The sequence below is a fragment of the Manis pentadactyla genome, chromosome 10, assembly GCF_030020395.1.
Source record: "Manis pentadactyla isolate mManPen7 chromosome 10, mManPen7.hap1, whole genome shotgun sequence".
NCBI classification, from domain to species: Eukaryota; Metazoa; Chordata; class Mammalia; order Pholidota; family Manidae; genus Manis; species Manis pentadactyla.
This window is the reverse complement of record NC_080028.1, coordinates 101,241,510-101,259,681: the sequence shown is the minus strand read 5'-3', so window position 1 is coordinate 101,259,681 and position 18,172 is coordinate 101,241,510. Positions and strand designations below refer to the sequence as shown.

At 52.1% G+C, this 18,172-nt stretch overlaps 1 protein-coding gene across 2 annotated transcripts in view; it reads left to right on the top strand.

Moving 5' to 3' along the window:
• FOXK1 (forkhead box K1) overlaps positions 1-18,172 on the top strand; it is a 67,919-nt gene that overhangs the window by 10,462 nt on the left and 39,285 nt on the right. Inside the window, exon 1 of one of the 2 annotated variants that reach the window (XM_057487432.1) lies at positions 11,900-12,096. The exons of the other annotated variant lie outside the window; for it this stretch is intronic. Coding sequence (XP_057343415.1) covers positions 11,915-12,096 — 182 coding nt within the window. The 5' untranslated portion in view covers positions 11,900-11,914. Of the gene's footprint in view, positions 1-11,899; positions 12,097-18,172 lie in introns of those variants that run through there. 2 annotated transcript variants of the gene reach the window in all.

Here is an 18,172-nt window from a genome sequence, read left to right as displayed (position 1 = left end):
CGCTTTCTTCCACACCGGCATATTTTACTGAACTTAATCAGTACCTTTGTGTTACTGTTTTTCTTTTGCAGAGACTCTGTGTTACTTAATAAGAAACGTTTAATCCTGGGTGTTTCATATATTTGTTTTGCAGATGGTTAATACGAAGGAGCTCTTTTTTCATTTCTTATTTTCTAAAGAGTGTTAGTATGTACATGTAGCAAAGGTGGGCTGTGTGTGTTTTCATTTCTCTTACTTTTTTCTTATAGGCTTTATAATGATGATTTATTTTTAGAACTTTACCATTTTGAAAAAGCCTCCAAAAGAGTTGCAAGACCAAACAACTAACTCTCATACACCCTCTGCCCAAACTCACCAATTTCTCACATTCTGAGGCATCTTCCTTAGTGGTTTCTCTACATGGATATGTGGCATCTGAGGGGGTGGGGGGGCCATAAGATTCTCATATCCCTTTTCTCTTTAATACCACAATACATGTGTCCTAAGAATAAGCGTGTTCCCACCCCACAGCCTCGTTGTTGTATTTGGGGAGGTTCATGTCGCTGCCATGCAGTCAGCTAGTCCCAGCTGGTGGGCTGGTTTCACCAGGTGTCCCAGTAGTGTCGTCAGAGTCCAGGCTCAGGAGCAGGACAGAGCCTTGCACTCAGCTCCCATCTCTGGGGTCCTTACCCTGGGACAGCCCCTCAACCTTTCTTCGTCTGTGTTGACCTTGATATTTTTAAAGGAAACAGCAGTGATTTTATTGGCTGTCTCAGTTTAGGTTTATCTGATTAGACAAAATCCTGATTAGATTCAGGTTAAGCAACTTCGGCTAAAATGCTGGCAAGGGGGTGTGCATGCCTCTCGGTGTCACTCAGCCATGCGGTGTCCTCAGTGGTGCTGAGGTGTGTCCCTGGATCAGGTGTCTTCAGGCTTCTCCACCAGATAGTTACTGTTTTCCTTTCTGTAATTAGTGGGTTTGGAGATGGAGTGCTGGGGTGAAGTATCAACTTTGTGTCTAGTCACGTTTAGCATTTCTGGCAGCAGTTGACCTCACCGTTTGCATGCGCCTCCTAGGTCACACTGTTCCTCTGCAAACAATGATTATTTTGTCTCTTTCTTCCACTATTTCATGTCTCGTTTCCTTTTGTCATCTTGTTGGATTGGCTGGAACTCCCAAGTAGTGCTGAATAAATGCCATCATGATGGGCTCTGTTCTCATTTCTGGCCTGATGAGGAATGCTTACGGGGCCTTTCAGAACACCGTCCTTTGGCTGCTTTCTCAAGTTGGCCTTGGCGGTGCCCCACTGGGAGGAGGTCCGTGGGCCGTGCCCACAGTGCCCCAAGGCTCCTGCTCTGCTGTCCTGTGGATACTGGAGTGGTTTGGGGTTCTGTTTATCTGACACCCTCTGAGTGTGGTGGGAGCTGGACTGTGCTTTTCTTGTTCACTCTTGTAGTCTCAGTACCTACCAGTATGCTCAGCACTTAGTTGGCACTTCATAAATTGTTGGCAACATGGGTAAGCACATGAGAGAGATCTGAATGGAAAAGCCATCTGGCTGGGGAATGTGATCAGAGGTTACAGTGGCTCAGCTTTTAAAAGGTCTGGCTTCTTCACCTTCCAGCTGGATGCCCTTGGGCAAGTGACCTAACCTCGAGCAGCCGTCCCCTCATCTGTAAAATTATAGCTGGGTAATTATGGGGCTAAGAGTGGTGTGTTAAAAGTACTCACCCCAGTGCCTGGCACACAGACTCTTGCCACACATGCACATCATTGTCAGCACCTACTGTCATTATGAACAGGGAGGGGAGGGACTGTGTGCTCTTGGAGGTGTCTGGTGTCAGAAGTGAGATCTCTCCCACTGGTGGGAACCTGGCTCAGCGCCTCAAGCTGATCACAGTGGAGAAGACCCCCCGTCTTCTAGCAGAGGTGCCCATCACTGACATGTGTCACAGAGGGCGGCATTCTCATGAGGGCGGAGAATGGCACGTGGCATTGCCAAGATCCCTCCCAGCTCCTGAGGTCGGAGCAAAATTATGTTTCTCTGAGCTGCTTGTTCAGAGGAAAGGAATTCAAAGTGCAGGGGATTTGAAAAGGCAAACTTGGGTTTCACTATGAACAACCTTCATAGGCTGCAGAGACTGTCCCCAGCTGGGCAGGACCCTGAGGGAGAAGCAGGGCAGAGGCTTTGATGTGGAGCCTCAGAGTGGCCAGATCGTTGCTACAGCCCTTCAGCCACCACACGCTGGGGGCACAGGGCAGTTTGCAAAGGAAAACAATAAACTGCAGATGGAAGCCCAGAACTGATGAAATAATGCTTATGTATTTCAAGGCATTTAAAAATACAGACATGAACAGGGGCTAACTTACCACATACTTGCACACCCATAAAGAATTGACACTGGTTCACGTTTTCTCATATTTTTTGAAGCCTTTTCTTAAATAAAAGGAACAGCACATTGCAGATGGCATCAGGTGCCTCCTATGTTCCCCTTCCCACCATTTCCCTTCTCCAGGGGCAGTGACCCTGAGGATTTAAGTCTGTTGTTCCTCTTACTTTCCATATGCACAGAGAAGTTTAGGGGCAGTTTACATAAATGGTGTCATGCAATTTTTATTATATACTGTGTGTATCTTTCACTTCTCTGGAAGATTGCTTCACGGTGAGGCTGTTGCACACAGGTAACTTTACCAATGTCCTCGTAGCCTCACGCTGGACCCTGGCCTTCACTCTGCAGCCCTTTTGCCACCTTCCCTGTGCTCCTGGTTCTGACCAGAGGGGCCTCCTTTCTGTGCCCAGGAGACCCTCTGGGTCCCAGGTTGAGCCTGGCTGCCTGCCCCACCCCCACTGGGCCGGGCCTGGTCGGGTCTGGGCTCCTTACTGTGTCCCATGGCTTGTCTCCAGCCACTTCTCCTGAGCTGCAGGCTATACTTGGTGGCCCCCAGTGTCTCCATCCTGGAACCAAATGGAAAGCCCACTCCGATGCCCCCTGCCACACTCCCGACATACAGTTGGTTACTGAGGCCTTTGATTCCAGTGTCACTGGCAAGCGGGCACTCAGTAGGTGCTCTGGGAGCTGGAGACGCAGAAGCTGGGGGCAGGGAGGATGCCTGTTTGCTCCCAGGAAGCAGGAAGAGACAGCAGGTGTGCAGAGAGCAGGCGCAGTATGGCGGAAGTGCAGAGCACAGTGAGGAGAGTCCAGGGGGCAGCAGGGCTGTTGTGGATGACTTAAGATCCAAGTTACAGGCAGTAGGGGTGCCTGGGAACATCAGGGACAGAGACTTCCCAGCAGTGGGACAACAGCATGGTGCCTCGGGGGCAAGGGGATGGGCTCTGCCCAAGGAAGCCAGGAATTGAGGGTATAGCCTCAGGGTCCCCTAGGAAGGTTAGAAGGAGAGGAGCAGTGTGGCCACCAGGGCCACCCCACGGGTTGGACTGTGGAGACCACGCTTTGGCAAAGGGACCAGAGTTCTTGTCATGGCCGTGGCCATGGCTGTGGCAAGACGTCAATAGGCCTGAGGTTGTTCAGGACCTAAGTCAGTAGGGCTGGGGGATGGGCTGGCTCCGCGGCTGTGGGGAAAGGGTGATGCCCTGGAACCCCCAGGGGCCACCTCTTGGGGCAGTGTCTCCAGCCCAGGCAGGGCCCGGACTCCTGTCCGTACACTGATCCTTCCTGCATTGCCCAACCTCGTGGTGCAGGAGGGCAGAAAATGTGCATAGAATTTAAGGAGCCCACGAGGCTTGGGTGCATTTTATTTACCTGGGTTGGGGACAGAACATCTTCAAGAATTGTCCCATACTGTGGAGCAAAACTAAAAGCTTTAAAATAAAGCTGCATGATCTGGGGGAGTCCCAGGCTCGATGATATTCAGAATGCTGTTTGGAAGGCGGGAGGTCCCTTCAGAACTCTGGAAATATTTTACCTCATCTTCCAAAAGGCCAAGGTAGTGTAATGCTAAATGAGCATAGAATCGCAGCCTGAAGACCCCTCAGAGAGCCTGTGTGACTGTGGTTCCACCTTGGAGGGGAACTGTGGCCATAATCTCAGGTAAGCCTCTGAGGCCAGACCTTGCCAGTCACTATGAATATAGAAACCAAGCACTGTAGGGAAAATGCGTGCATATACTTGGGGGCATTGTTGTTTTTTGTAAGAATAGCTACCTATATATTTGGAAAATTGGCTACCGCTCAGTTAACAAAATGACCTGGGAATAAATTACTGAGGCAACCGATGGAACAGGCTGGAGTCTGCCCCGGGAGCTTGGGTGGAACCCCTGTGAGCATTGTGCCGAGATTACCGAGAAGACTGCCGAGTGCTCTGGGTAAACGGCGTGCCTGTTTCAGACTGCAGTGGAGCCGTCTGGATGACCCAGAAAAGATGGGCTTTTGTGGCTGATTGTCTTTAGCTCACATCCTCGTCTGTGTTTTCTGCTATTTGCTTGGCCTGTGAAATGCAGGGAAGCAGCAGGAAGGGTCCTGAGGCTGTGGGTGGAGAAGGTGTGTGCAACCCTGGAGGTGCAGGGTGAGCCCCTTCAGCAGGGGCACTGGGGTCTGGCCTGCCATTTCCAAATAAAGCCCACAGGTGTCTTTCTAGCTGCTGAGAGCCTCTGTGTGCCAGGGACCGTCCTCGCCCATCACCCTGTGCTAGGAGAGACAGATGTCACTGGGCCTCAGGGAGGGTATGTAAGGGCCATCAGCCTGGGTGGGGATCTCACCAAGGTGGCCCTTGCGGGCCTTCCGAGCATGACTTGGACAGGCTGAGGACAAGGGGACAGCAGGCAGGATGGAGCTGACTGAGAGCGTCTGGGAGGCTATCCCCAGCACCACAGCTCCGTCCCCAGGGCCTCCGCGGGCTCTGCACCAAGGCACCTGCCTGGCCAGCTGGGGCGCAGAAACCCTGCCCTGTGCTCCCGAGGCCTTCTGCCAGGCTGACCGCACCCACCCACAGGGCGCTCTCCTCTAACACCAGAGGCACTCGGTCACCCTCCAGGGCAGGTCCTAGAGCCCCACTTCATGCAGCGCCCTGGGGAGGGCAGGAGAGCCCAGAGAGCCTGAGGACTGACCTCATGGAGACAGCTTCTCTCCGTTTGCAGGCTGGGCTGGCGTGAGATTTTCCCTAGTATTTACTTATTTTGGTGTATGAGCTTGTATCAATCCAGCTAGCCGAATTCTTCTAAAGTAGATTGTTTTTGTTTTGTTTCCTAAGTGCCAGTAAGACCTGTGACAGGGCCCCCCTGGGTGGCTTTAAGCAAGGGTAGGAGTGAGCTGTGTTGCTGAAGGGACTGGCAGGGGTGTGGTGAGAGCCCTGCCACTCCCCACAGCCCAGGGCCCCCCCCCCACTCTGTCCGCTGTCACACTTCCTGAGGCACCTGCTTCTCGCTGCATCCCTGCCATCCAGGCCCAGGAGCCACTCACCCCCACCAGCCACTGACAGAGCCTCCCAGCTAATCCTTCTTTCTCTCGTGCAGAAAGGGACACAACAGTTACTATCTCCGCCACTTCTGAGTGTCTGGGTCGGGAGCCTTCAGCTCTCTCACACTACCGTGCAGCAGCCCCTCCGTCATCTCCAGGCCTGTCTGTCTCCCACACTGCCCCTCCGTCCCTGCAACCCCCAGCCCCTGGTGCCCGCCACCCACTGTCTCTGTGGATGACTCACCTTTCGTTCCTTACGCCTCTCATTCTCACGCTGCTGCCAGTATGAGCTTGTTCTCCACCAGAGGGTGCGCGGCTCCCCCCCACCCCACCCCACCCCGTGGCCACCCCCGCAGCGTGACCTCACAGCCTCCTGCCCTCCCTCCAGTCTTTCCCACCCCAGCACCGTAGCACTGCTGCCCTAGCCAGGAGCAACGTCCCCGTCCCTCCTTGGGTCACCCCACTGCCGCTTCCTCAGGGCCAGCTGGGCTCTGCATTTCTTCAGGTTTTAGTCTAGTTCAAAATTGCACATTTTTTGTATGATGTGTTTGTGTGTCCTCCCCTCCCCGCTTCCTGCCCTGTTACTCTAGAAGGTCCGTGAGGGTGGGGACCAGGCGTGGAGGCGTTTCTGCTGTGGTCTGTAAGGATTTGTCTGGGCCCCTTCTCTGCCCAGTGTGTAGCTGACCCCACCGACCTGTACCAGCAGCACTGGAGGAGGAGACCCCGTCTGCCCCTCTGCAGACCCGGAGCCGAGGTGGGAGGAGGCCTCAGGGCCTAGCTGATCACCATTTGAACAGTCCCAGCTGCGCCAGACGCCTCCCTACCCACTTAGGTCCCAGCCTTTCTGGAGACCCAGAGTCCGGATGGTCCTGGTCCCTTCGTGCCCTTGCAACTGTGGCTTAGCATCTTCCGGTCTGGTCCCGTGATCCTGTGTGTACATCCCCTGCAAAAGGGAGCCCCAGATATACTACAGTCTGTGTTGGGGATGATTAGTTTTTCAAGATTCTTACCTTCTGATAAACCTTTAACTTCAAAGGATTGAACACAATTCTGACATCTGGGAGTTTGATGCATGTGATTGTAGTTTTCTAATCAATAATCATATCAACATTTTATTATAACCCCTTGGAGCCTTCATCTTTTGCCGTTTTCAGAATCGTAATTTCATTTTGTTCACTGTCATCTGTGAAGCCAGGGAGGCATGATGTGTTTTTAACAAGATAACTGTAAAAAAAAAAAAATAGTAAAAATTTTAAAGTCAGTAACTTTAAAGGAACAAATGATTATTATCTCTTTGGAGAGCTCTATCTGAAATTACTTTTGTCCAGAGGATTCCAGATTACTAATCTGGTAGTTAGCAGAAAGTTAAAAGTTTTGAATTCTAAAGCTTATTTTGGAGGTTTTTTTTTTATCAGCCTGCATTCTCTAATTTTCTTAAAAGACAGAATTCTTTCAGTGTCATTTCTTTTTTGAGAAGCCAGTTTTTAAAAGAAAGCCCCAAAAAGTGCAGTCTAGTTTCTGTGCTACACATCTATATAAGCTTTATTGTTTCAAATTTTTTGGTATTAAATATGCCGTGCATGCCTGTAGAAAATGTGGAAAAACTGGAAACGTGGGAAGGAAAAATCCATGAGAAGCCTCCCTCCACAGAGATGGCTGCTGACCCCGCTCAGTGTGCCTCCCTTGTGTGTCTCCTTTCAAAAAGCCGTAGCAGGTGCTCGGCTGAAACTGTGTGTTTGCCGTTTCATAACTGCTGTTATTATTAGCCAGGGATTTTAAAGCACCTTTTTAATGCTAATGTCTGTTTAAAGAGAAGGTCAGGATCACCTTGCCTCCCCAAGCAAGGAGGTGGGTTCTGCTGCTCTCCCCACAGCCGAGCACTGAAGCAGAGGGCTGGGGCCGCAGCGGATCCGCACGCGCAGGCGGGCTCACCCAGCCCCAGCCGCTGGCGGACAGTGGTGGGCCCGGTGGGCTGGCCTGGGTCCTGGCCCTGGCTTCATGGATTCTTGCTTCTCAGGAAGGAACCTCTCCACCCGTCTTCATCCTCAAGGCCAGTTTCCTACCGACTGGATCAGATAATGGTGACCAAAATGCAAAATGTGATTCCTGGTTCTTCCTGACTTGTTTCTGTGGGGAATGTGAAAGAATCGTGGTGCCCCTCGTTCGAGGCTCATCCCCGGGGGGACCTGTTTGCAGTGTGTGGTGAGGCAGTTTTCCTTTGCTGTAAATACCATCAGTCCTGCTTGGCCCTGGGCTCAGGGTAACCCTCCTTCCCTGCCTGGAGCCGTGCCCTGCCCCCTCTGGAGCAGGGGTCTGCAGGGACTTCCCGCTGTCCTTGGGAGGGGGGGTGTTGTTTGTAGTTTTTTTTGTTGTTTTTTGCAGAGTCTACAAATAATTTCACTGAAACAGAGCAGATAACAGCTTGTGAAAAAAACCCTCATGAGTAAACATCTTAGCTGAGTTAAAGGAACTCCATCGTGGTTTCTGTGTAAAAAATGAAGGCCCCAACCTGAGGGTTTCCTGCCTTTGTCCCGGCGGGGAAGAGCTGCTGTGGAGCCCAGGCACAGACCCCGCGGCAGCCCTCAGGGACAGAGGACCTCTTCGCTTCTCGCCTGCCCTGCTTGGCGTCCCTTTTTATCAGGTGCACAGCACTGGGGGAACAGGTTACTACACAGACACTAAGGGAGAGTCCCTGGAAATCAGGACACGGGCGACTGTGTTGGGAGGGTGGGTACGAAAGAGTGTCTGGCTTCGTTTTTATTTCAGAGAAAACTGTTGATGAATAGGCCGTCAGGGATGAATTGGTGGCATTGAGAATGCAATTTACATCACAATGAAGCTAGTTTAGTGTACCCCGACCTGCTGAAGGCGGGCTTCTCCCTGCGTGATTATTCAGGGTTATTAATCTGTTTTATGACCCACTTTCCCCAAATGGATCGTTTCTTCTCCGTTGTACTGAAATATATTCAGAGACACGGGACTCTGCCACGGCGAGTGACAGGTTTTAAGAGCGGTCCACGAAATTGTGTCTTCCACCGTCCTCCGGCCGTTAGCTGGGGAGGCTGTTCGCTGGTCTTTCCGGCCTTCGTGTCCCTGGGTGCCCACTGGCCCAGTTCAGTGTGAGAGTACACTGGCGGTCGATGCTCAGTTTGTCACCGATTCTCCCAAGTCTGTGTCAGTGTGGAGGGCGGACTCGCCGCACAGGCCCCTCGGTGGACGGCGGGGTTCGCTGGGAGGATGGGGAGGTGCGCAGGCGCTGCCTCAGCTTTCCAGGACCCTCAGGAATGCGCTCTTGGAAGGCCTGAGTCTTAAGCAATAAAGGCCTTTTCAGATTCCTCTTGGCGCTGCTGCTCGGCTGTGTTTTGTTTCGGGTGTTGCCCAGGAGGGCTGGAGGTCTCTAAGAGGGGTCGGCTTTGCTTTGTAAATGTCTTCTAATTGCCAGTGATTAGGAGACAGGACGTACTTCCTGAGCCTTGATCCAGCCTCCATTTCACCAGCGGCTGCTAATCTGGGGGAGATTAGCCTGAGGGCGGATCAGAGTGGATCTTGGAAAAGACCACTCCCTCCCGGACGGTTGAATAGGTTAAAATCAAACTTGACTCTAAATCATCTGAAGTAATTTTCTCAGTTCAGTCTGGAATTTTATGTAACAGAACGAGAACAAAGGTGACTAAATTATAATAACTCCTCTATTACAAATAGAGGAGTTTGTCCCAAACCTCACCTTCTGTGTTATCTGAGAAAGGTTTCTCCCAAGCATTTGTGTGTTGAAGCCAGGCAGCCCCTGTCCTGGCAGCGCGGGGTGGCGCCTGTCCCTTCTGCCTTCTCCTTCCGACTTTGGACACAGATGTGGTGGCCACATGCTGCTGACGGAAAAGAGGCCCGTGGGAAATGCTGGCCCTGAAAGGACCAGAGCCCGGATGGACTCAAGCCTGTCCTGTGTGCCAATGGCCTCGAATGCCATCCCCACCTCTCACCTCCCGAGGAGCCCTGCTCAGCCTTCTGGGCCCCAGTAGCCTGGCGCAGGTGAGGCCCTTTACCATGGCTCCTCGGCAGCATCCATTACGTTGCTGTGTTTATCTGCCTCCCTGACTAGGCTGCAGGCAAGGGGTTCTAGGAGAAGCTATCATTTACTGTTTATTCTTAGGGCCTTACAGAGCCAGGCACTCAAGCGCTTAGTGACTGTTTCTTGGTGAATTAGAGGCTGAACATGCATATAATGGCCTAGCTATCTCTCGACAGGCTGTGGTTGATGCCACTGCTGACCTGTGGCCTGGTGAGCTCTGGCCTTATCTGCCAACTCAGCCCGTGTTCGAAATCACAGACCCTGTCCACCCATGGGGACCCTACCCACCCACGGGGACCCTATCCACCCACGGGGAGCCTGTCCACCCACGGGGACCCTACCAACCCATGGGGGCCCTACCCATCCACGGGGACCCTGTTCACCCACGAGGGCCCTACCCATCCACAGGGACCCTGTCCACCCACTGGGACCCTATCCACCCACGGGGACCCTGTCCATCCACGGGGACCCTATCCACCCACAGGGACCCTGCCCACCACGAGGACTCTACCCACCCATGGGGGCCCTATCCATCCACAAGGACCCTGTTCACCCATGGTGACCCTGTCCACCCATGGACACCCTGTTCGCCCACGGGGACCCTGTCCATCCACGGGGACCCTACCCACCCATGGGGACCCTGTCTGTGAATTCTGGCTTCTGTCTGTGAGCGCTGACTGCCCTCCAGCAGCCGGCATAGTTGGTCTCATGGCAGGCATGTGTGGTCTGTTAGGCATTAAAAGGGTGAAGTTTCAGAATTTAATACTGGTCAAACTGTGGACTTTGACACAACGAAGTTTAATTCACATGATAAAAATTTTCAAATTGCATATTCTGCTGCTGATTTGAAATAAGTGGTGAAACTCCACAGTGGTAATGACAGGGTTGACACTGAGGAACCTAGTGCCAGACCGGCATCCTCTCTGCTCCAATGGCATCTGTCTGGCGGGTGCAGTGGCGAGTCCCGCTGCCTCAGCGGGAGAGGGGTGGCTGAGCCTGGCGGGCAGGGCTCAGCCCAGCGCCTGCACAGAGCCATCACCACGTGGGATCAGGATCACTCTGGAGTGTGGGGACAGAGCAGCAGGCCAAGGGAGTGACTTTAAAATTGACTTGTATGCTGGTAAGCAGATGCAGCCACCATTGTTATGGTTTTTATTTTTAACAAAATGCAGTTGCTTTGTTTTTTCATCTGAGGAGTTGAAAGGTCAGAGCTAAGTAGAAGACATCATTTACTGTCGGGTAACTTTGGACGAGTGTCTTATCCCCTGCAAGCCTCAGTCTCTTCATCTGTTAACAGTGCACGTGCTGCCTCCTTTCTGAGACAGTGGCTGCCTTGTGGAAAGTACTGGATGAAGCACGTCTCCTTCCTGGGGGTCTGCACACTTGACAGCCTATGCTTAAGACCCACACACACTGGCTTTAGATACAGTGGCATCAATCCGGATTTTAGTTGGCATTTGAGTTGCGAGTGGTGTGCTGGGAATTCATGCAGAGGACGTTGTTATACTGGTAGTAAAAATCACCATGGACCTCAGAGAAATTTATGCTGTTGTCTGACTGCCGTTTCTGCTACAGCAAGATGCCTCCCCTGCTTCAGAGAGAGGGTTGCCTTCAGAGCAGGTGGGGGGCCTGGCCCAGCAGGTCTGCACCTGCCATGGATGCTTTTAATGGAAACAGGTCAGCCAGACCCCTTCCTCCAGCATGTGGGCACAGAGGCCCAAGTCCTGCGTCCTTCTGGTTTCAGGGTCTCAGTTTGCCCTTGTTACTGATTGTTGCTGGTCTGCCTATGTCTTCTGACAGAGCTGGACGTCCGTCCGTATTACCTGTGGAGTGCTTGTTAGGCACCATGCTAGCGTCTGGCGGGCCTGGAGGCCAGCTCACAGTTCATAAGCTTTCGAGAGTTTCAGAGCAAGGAAGAGCTCCAGGGAACTTTTTAGCAGAGAACCTGATTTTGATGAATCAGTTACAGGAGGCGAAGCGGAGACTGGCTCTCATGGGCCTGACCTTTGGCAACACTGTTTTTTCTGCTAAGACAGGATGTTTCTTCAAGATGCCATGCCTCAGACAGTTTATTCGAGTTCAGTTCAAGAAATGCCAGCCTGCAGGTGCTACCGAAAGCCACGAGAGGCTGTGAGGGTAGTGCCGGTAGAGCAGGCATACGGGCTGAGTACCCCTGCATGAGGCGTGTGACGTGCCTGTCAGCGAGGCTAGTGCAAGCACACTGGTGAAGCGTGGTGGCTGAACCATGAAATGACAGCAGCTTCTCCCGAGCGGCTGCAGGGGCTGGGCTCCTTCCTGGGGAGGTTGCATGACCAGTTGTGCCTGGCCTATGGAAGGGGATGAAGCAGGGAGTGGGTACAGCCTCTTCTGCAAAGCCGTGGCCCAGAGATGGTGTGCATTCCAGCACTCTCAGTCCCACGGTGAGAGCTAGTCTGGGGCAGCATGACCACATGGGATGCTGGAAGGCGGTGTTCGGCTGAGTGCCCCAGCAGAAGGGGCGGATTCTGGCAAGCAGCTAGCAGTCATATCGCAAGGGACAGCCGATCTGGGTATTGAAGAGGGAAGTGCCTTGCGTGAAGGAAAACATGGCACTCTCAGTGGACCTCAGACATCTTGGCAAGTGATGAGAGTGGAAAGGTATGCTTAATTCCACAACCAGCGGGGAACCTTCAGAGGCTTTAGAGGAGACGCAGTGGTGCAGTTAGCCCCACATTCCTGAAACATGAGTCAGCAGAAGTCTGCAGATGGATTGTGGTGAGGTAGGCCTTTTGCCAGAAAAAGCATAACCACGCAGACCTGCAGGAGAATGACCGCACTGATGGTGACTGTGTGTGGGCCATGTCCTCTAGTCACTGCCGCAGTCCCAGGCAGTAGGTAGGACGCTGCCACACTTCACTAGGAGGGGCCTGGTTAGAGAGATAAAGTGCCTAGGCCCCCCAGCTCTGGGTTTCAGAGCCAGCCTGGGCTCACACGCCAGGGTCACTAGGAAGTGAACGGTAAGAGGCAACAAAGTGCTGGGACCTCCGGGAGAGAGGATTGAGGCCGGGGACGCAGCTGGGCATGGGGAGAAGTCAGATGAGGTTTAAGATGAACCCGGCTGGGAGTGGGGCCGGGACCCCAGGAAGCAAGGCGCATGTTTGGAGAGATGTGTGTGGCTTGGGCCCCAGCTCAGAGGTGGGAGGTGGGACAACCGGGCACCTTGGGTTCTTTCCCAGCAGCCCAGAACCAGGCATTCCCATCACTGGGACACCACACTCTGACGTTTGGTCCCTGCCTCAGAAACATGGCTACTCAACATGGGAAGTGGTGGGAGCTGTTGGCTGGCGTCTGCGTCACGTGGTGTTGATTGCACATGGTTTTGAACTGGGCTGGGCCCTGGCCTCACCTATGAAGTGGGGTCTGCTGCTTCCCGGGGTCCTCACCTGCATCCTTCCCCTTACAGAATGGCTATCACAAGGGATGGAGGTGATGTGTCATCTCAGTTTGATTGTTTACCTTCAAGGAATCAGCGTTTCTCAGAGGAAGCTGGGCCATCTGGTCCTTGCATCCTTGGGAAAGAGTACTGATTGCAGACAATCAAACCACTGCACTGTGAATTCTGGATTTATTCTTGTAACCTTGAAAATGGTTATCTGGCTTCTCACTTTACAACTCAGTTTTCTCCCCTCTTACCTTACTAACCTGTTACTTAGATAGGTGATACTTAGTTCTGTTTATGCTTCTGAGTGCATTCCAATCCATTTATGATTAAACACTGCTCAAACAGCCAGGGTGAGATTTATTGACACAAAGCAGGGGTGATGTGGATGGAGTACTGGGCAGAGGTGACTCATTTCTCTCTGTTCTGTTTATTTCCAGTTGACAAGAGATCACATTTATTTTTAAATTGTGCTCATAGCTCTGTGACTTCTGCAGAACTCCAAACAGGATTTCACTTTTCAGTCAGGGTAGGAAAGGGGATAAAGTCAGTACTTCTAAGGGGCCAGCCCATTACTTGGCCCTTTGTTGGACAAACTTCACATGTAGATTTGTACTTTGGTTCAGGTAATCGATCCAAGTAATGCTGTGGCTTTAAAAAAAATCCTCTTCCCACTCTATTTATCTGCTATTTACACTTTTAAGCAGTCAACAGAGAAAGTTCCTAACTTCTCACAGACCCTGTGTAAGCTTAAAGTAGGGAAGATGTTCCTTTTCCTGTGACTATTTTGTCAGTGGCATGTGCCAGGCCCTGAGCTAGGCCCTGGGCGCACATCAGGCTCAGAGCTCCTGCCTGCCCAGAGCGAGCACTGTGCAATGGGAAACCAGAGCAAAAGAAAAGCCATGAGCCAGTGCTGCGCACGCAGCCACCCATGGCGGAGAGCCCTGGGGAGGCCAGCTCCCTGAGCGGGAAGGCTGGGAGCTGCTGTCCTGGAGGCTACAGTGAGTCACCGTCTGTTTTGCCTACCGAGGAGCGCTGGCTGTGTGGCTCCTGGCCCTTCAGGACAGGACAGAGGAACTGAAATTTCTGCAGAATGTGAGGACCCAGCCCTTGGGGCAATAGGTACCACGTAGGAGCTGTGGCCTCGGGTTCTAAATGCTGCAGTGTGCCAGGTGGTTTTTCTGTTGTGAAAAAACAGCATCACCTTTACCTCCTCTCCCTCCCTGACATGGCCAGGGTTTAAAGATAAACCAGATCCTCTTACATTCGTGTCTCAAAGTAGGGGAGCTTTTTCGTTTGTTCCATTTCTTACAAGGCACATCTCATAAGTTTTGATTTAAATCTTTTTCTGAAGAGGCAATGTGTTCTGCAGTTCAAAACTCAGGGTGCTCAGTCAGTGGCCTCTCTCTCTCTTGCCTCGCAGATTTCTGGTTTCTTGTACAGGAAGAGCATAAAATTAAAAGCGTCCGTCTCACTCTGAGTTCCGTTTCTCCAAAGAGAGCGAGGTTAGCGTAATGTTTCACGCGCGCCTCCGGAAGCCTGGTGCACGTGGATGTGTGTGCAGGGGCAGGACGCCGCTGCACCTTCCTTCCCACTGTGCTGAGCACAGCGACAACAGTCAGGCTCCAGTCAGCTGGGTTTCCTGGCTTTTGTCTAGTGCTGAAGATACTTGAAGGGAGAGCCGGTGGAATCGTGCTGTGGGGTGTGGAGCTCCATTTCAAGGGGAGATCATAAATACTGGCTTCAGTCTGTTGGCTGAGAGGCGTTAGCATCAGGCTTAAGCATCACATCGGGCCCAGGCATGGAGGCCACAAGGTGGAGGCCCCGGAACAGCTCTGGCGAGGTCTGCTCACCCCACTCTGCCCACCCTTCCTCTTTTCCAACAGACTGGCTACAACATGGGCCTCCTCTGGCCGGTGGCGGAAGGCTGGAATGCCTAACCTATGAGAAGCTTTCTGTTTATCAACAGTCAGATTTGACTTGAGCAGAGCCAAGTTTGGAGTGAATGAATAGGATGTTTTGAAATACTCTGGTGTTGTGAAATATGAAACTTTCTTTGCAAGTTTTGTTTGTTTCTGTAACTCACTGATAGGAGCCAGGTCTTGCCAAGCAGCTGTGCAGTACATGTTATTAAATGGGGTATCCTTGGCCAGCTCATAGCCTGGCACACTAAGGTTCTCAGAATGCCACCAAAAAAGAGTTTGGGGCCCACAACTGGTTCTTTGAAAGTAAAGCGATAGGGAAAACAAGACATGAAAACAGTCCTTCCAGTGGCTGGTCACAAACCTCAGCTCAGACCTGCCACCTGAAATCTGTAAAGGACCAGAAACGAGGACTGATGGGGCTGGATTAGGGGTGCCTCTCTTCTGAGTTTGAGTGAGGCCAAGTTAAGTGTGAGAGTGATCTTTCTGACATTCCCAGGGCAGTGCTCTGTCCGTTGTAAGAGTGCACAGTACACTCAGCGTCCTCCAGGCTGCCCAGGGAGGGAGAGAGGAAGGAGCAGCCGCCCTGTCATGGGCCCCAGTGCACACTCAGTGGGGGCAGCTGGTCTCCCAGCAGCCTGAGGGGGTCAGCATCCCCATGTTACAGATTTGGAGCCTGCTTACAAAGTGGAGGTCTAGCAGCAACATCTGTACATGGTAAAACTTGCATTATTTTAAGTTGATTGCCTGATTTTTGTTTTTCTTTTCTTTTTTTTTTTTTTTTTTAATAAAAGTTAACATTGGATGTTGTCTTGTGTCTGGTTCTGGAAGCAAAGGGGAGGTGTGCAGTGTGTGGAGACATGTGCCAGGCTAGGGGCTCCCTGGCCAAGGCAGAGGCCCTGCGCTGGCTCCTGACTCCCACTGCTGGGGCCCCTTCACTTCTGGACATCCATTTCTTCATTTGCAAAAGGAAGAGCTTGAGCCTTATCTAAATACTGTTTGTTCTAAAATTTGATTATGCCAGCGTGTTTTTAGTTATGGCATGCATGCCTGTGTTCCTTACAGAGGAACTGAAATTCCTGCAGAATGTGAAGACCCAGCCCTTGGGGCAATAGATAACACGTAGGAGCTGTGGCCTCTGGTTCTAAATGCTGCAGTGTGTGAGGTGGTTTTTCTGTTATGAAAGCTGCTGCGCCTTCCTGCCTTCTCTTCCTGAAATGTCTGTGGACACTGCTTCATGAGGATGAACGGCTGTAAGCATTTGATTTCCCCTGCGTGAAATGTCTGTCTGAATAAAGGAGAGTGAACACCCCCTGTGTGTGCTCTGGTCTCAGGTGGGTGGTGGGCACTGCGCCCGTGAGACCCTATAGTCAGTGGGGCTTCCCACACTGGGTCCCAGCCCCTCAGGCACTCTGTATTCTGACAGAATTACATCTTATGTTACCACAGGACACTGTCAGAGCCAGGAAGCTGACATTGGTACAGCATGTGTATGATTCTGCCATGTCACCACCCTCCGTCTGTGGCAACTCCCCCACCACCACCCCAGACACACACTGGCATCCACCTCAGAGCCCTCACTCATGCTGCCCCAGAGTCACTCCTAGCCCTCAGCCCCCGGCAGCCTCTGAGCTCCATCTCTATGATCTGTCATATGCCACATAAATGGGATCACGCCTACCTTGAGCTCAGTTCTTCTCAAACTTGGCATCACACCTTCTATCAAGGCACAGTTGCTACAGGCCCTTCCCTCTGTGGTGGAGTGGAGCTGGCAGCCCTGCGTGGCATGAGGCCTGGTAGGCCTTGCCTGCCAGGGGCTCTGCGGCTGCTCCCAGTCTGGGGCTGTTGCGAGTAAGGCTGCTGTGAAGGCTCGTGCCCGGGTTTTGAGTGAACACGGTTCTCATTTCTGTGCGCCTAGCCATGTGGTTGCTAAGCCGTGGTGAGCGTGTGTTTAGGGTGAGGAGCTGTGTCTGTTCCCACCCCATCCAGGGGGCGTCACGCTTTGCACGGGCTTGCCAGCGCCACTGGTGTCCCTGTTCCTGGCTTAGCTGCTCTGGTAGGAGTGCAGCGACATCCCGCCTGCGCCACGGCATCTCCCTGACAGTGGCGACGCTGGGTGTCTCCCCAGGGCCTGTCATCTGCGTGTCCTCCTCCGCCTGTTGTCTCTTTGTGCCTCTTCGCCACTTCCTAATTGAACTGCTTGTTTTTTAACTGTTGAGCTTTGAGAGTTCTCTACACGTGCTGGACATAAGTCCTGTCCGATGTGCGGTCTCCTGGCTGTAGCTCATTCTTCACCCTCAAGGGGCTCAATAGCAGGAGCTTGAAAGGCTAATGAAGCCCAGTTTGTTGTTTTTTTTCCTACAGGTCACGCTTGTAGGAACTCTGCACAAAGCCCAAGGCCCCACATTGTTTGAATTTTGAATCATTTCCCTCCATAAATAATGCGTCATTTCTCTATGGCTGCTTTCAAGACACTGTGTTTGTCTTCAGTTTTCAAAAGGTTGGTGTGGATTTCTCTAGATCTGTCCTGTTTAGGGTTTACTCATTTCCTTGAATCTGTAGGTTGACCTTCTTGCCAAATTTGGGAAACCTTCAGCCATTTCTTCTTTGAATATTCTTCACCCCATTCGCCTGTTCTTCTCCTGGGGCTTGGCTGACATGAAGATCTGGATCTTCTGCTGAAGCCCCCTGGGTCCTTGAGACTTGGGTCACTTACCTCAGTCCCTTTTCTCTCTGTTGGTCAGGCTGGGCAGGTTTTCCTGCTGCAGCTCCAAGTTCACCGATGCCCGTCCCTGTCCTCCTGGCTCTGTGTGCCTGTTTGTCAAGCTGTCATTTTAGCTGTTGTTATTCTGGTTGAAACATCCCCTTGGCTCATCTGTATCCCCTTTCTTTACTGAGACTCCTGTTTCTGTCATTTGCTATAGCATGTCATTGCTCACTGACGTTTTTATCACGGCTGCCTTAATGTCCTCATCAGATAAGTCAGACATCAGTGTCATGCTGTGCTGGTGTCTGCTGACACCTTTTCTCATTTCCTTTGAGACATTCCTTGTTCTTGATATGACAAGTGTTTTTTTATTGAAAGCTGGACATTTGCGGTATAGTGTTTGAAGACTTTGAATCTTACTTAAATCCTGTGTTTTATCAGCCACCCTCTGATTACTCTGGTTATCAGCCCTCCTTACTTCCCACAAGCTTCCACTGATGCTGGGCCTGCCCAACACATGCACCTGCTCCCCAGTCAGCCTGCTCTGCACTGGCCCTTGTGTGCACTAGTCCTCAGGAATGACATGCCCTGGACAGCATTTGCTCCCTGGTCCTTGGTGGACATGGCCTGTATCCCCTGTCCTCGGTGGGGATGGCCTGTGGCCCT